This window comes from Morone saxatilis, unplaced genomic scaffold (assembly GCF_004916995.1).
Source record: "Morone saxatilis isolate NCDOM2014 unplaced genomic scaffold, NCSU_SB_2.0 Contig12, whole genome shotgun sequence".
NCBI lineage: Eukaryota > Metazoa > Chordata > Actinopteri > Moronidae > Morone > Morone saxatilis.
Window position 1 is genome coordinate 22,522,817 of NW_023339674.1, and position 2,038 is coordinate 22,524,854.

General features: G+C 44.4%; 1 protein-coding gene across 1 annotated transcript in view; it reads right to left on the reverse strand.

Moving 5' to 3' along the window:
- Positions 1-2,014, reverse strand: part of gabra5 (gamma-aminobutyric acid type A receptor subunit alpha5) — a 22,466-nt gene extending 20,452 nt beyond the window's left edge. The window contains exons 1-3 of the mRNA XM_035654064.1: positions 1,889-2,014; positions 656-740; positions 319-443 (exon numbers count right to left, since the gene is read on the reverse strand). Of these exons, the coding sequence (XP_035509957.1) occupies positions 319-443; positions 656-738 (208 nt within the window). The 5' untranslated portion in view covers positions 739-740; positions 1,889-2,014. The remainder of the gene's footprint in view (positions 1-318; positions 444-655; positions 741-1,888) is intronic.
- Between the last annotated feature and the right edge of the window lie 24 nt (positions 2,015-2,038).

Sequence of the window (2,038 nt, forward strand, 5' to 3'; positions counted from 1 at the left end):
AAAGACTTCATGAATACAGTCACATTTCCCTTGTGTGGAATAAGCAGAAGACAGATGTTGCAGTGCTGTGCATTGTTCTCTGTGTGCACTGACGGGCTGTAATCTCTCGTGCAGAGCTATCGATACAGAGGCTGAGCATCTTTTATCTATATGCAAAAATGCAGAGCTTTCTGTATTGGTTAGTTATTAGAAAAGAGAGAACCCCCCCCCCCCAAAGACATTCATAATGACACAATCAGTTCTCATCTAGCTTATGTGTGACTGTTTTAATTACCAAAATGGCAGAGGTGCTGAGGTTTGAATATCCAGTGGGCTTACCTCCCAGTCCAGGGCGGAGTCTGTTGTCATAACCATCCAGCAGTCCGTCCAGGATGCGCGTGAAGATGGTAATGTTGTCATTTAATTCGGCCTCTTTAGGAGTTCCAGTTACATCCTGAGAGAGGCTGGATATGAGAGGATTTTCAAATAAGCACACAAATTAGAAAAACTCTTAAAACCAGTGGTACTGTGATGTAACCTAACTTACTTTCAAAACAGTCTAATTTAATTCCAAACATTCACGCAAATACCACAGAAGCAGTTTATATTTACAGAGAGGCGAATTATTCAAAATGTGTCGCTACGTTGTCCGAAGTTACAGGATTCAGTTCCTTACCTCAGACGGCAGGTGATGCTCACAAGCAAGACACAGACCCACAGACGTCTCATTGCAAAGCTGTAGCACATTCCATTGCCCATTCCTGAAACAAAACATGTTCACTTGTTTAAAACTACAATAACTGACTGGTTTTTATCCCAGATCAAAGCAGTATTATTAGAATTTAACTTTAGAATTATTTATTGTATAGCTCCCCTTATCCTGGCAGTTTCACAGTGGAAAGTAAAATAATAAATTTCAGATATCAGATAATCCATATATCTATCTCATTATACAAATGTACAGTATTGTAACCTAATGAAATCAGCTTTGTGCAGGTATTAACTGGCAGCTAATATCTGATCCTCGCTGCATGAATTTGGGTGTCAAATGATAAATCTTTACCCGGTGCACAAATGTTTTTACTACTACATCCTAGAAGCAAGTGCACAGCAACGTGGAGCCCGTATAACAAGACCCAATGCAGCAATCTCCAACATTCAGCCTCTCTAAACACTACAGGACAATACAGGACAACATCTGTAGGACCTGCAGATGTTGGCTGATGTCTGAATCCAAACAAAAAGCTGATCATGTTTAAGTTCCCCTTTTTTTAAATCTCTAGACTTGCAAACAGCCTGTCCTATCCTCCTCCACCCAGCCAGCTCACTATAAGAGCCTCTATTCAATTGACACTAATTAACGTTCTCTATAAGTTGATGACTTCTGACAGGACGCAGCCTGAGCTGTGCTCTATCCCTCACCACTGGATATCCAGTCAAAGGTGTGAAATGCCTCTACCTGTACAGACTCAATATATCTACAACCAGATTCCCCACAAATACGCAAAACTGTAATTCCGCAATCCTCTCTGCACCTTCTGCAGCTGGACCCTTCACATACAGTAGAACCCCCTCAGTGGAGCTGTGACTGTACGCACCCTGCACCTCCTGCATTCACGACTCACTCATGCTCTCACATCCCTACAAGCCCTTCAATAGGACGGAGAGTGTGAATACACCTCTTCCTCCTGCTCTCATCCCCGCCGACCGCGGCTCTCAGAGTCCACAGTATCCCGGTGCAGGTCCTCTCCAGCGGCAGCAGCAGCGGCAGCGGCAGCACACCTCGGTTACACACTACTGTAGCCTATTCTCCTCCAATGCCCACACGTCCCACTACATCTCGTACAGTACGCTGGCCTATAACAACGCTCTGCTGCACAGACGCCGAGCCGCAGTTGCCAATGCTTACCACACAAGACGATGCGCAGTCAAACTTCAACACGCAGATTGCACTGTTTAGTGTTTGGCATCAATTTTGAAGAACGTCACCTCCATCCGCGCACAGTGATCGCATATTGGAGATGGGAGAGAGAGCAGAAAGAGAAGAAGAAGAAGAAGA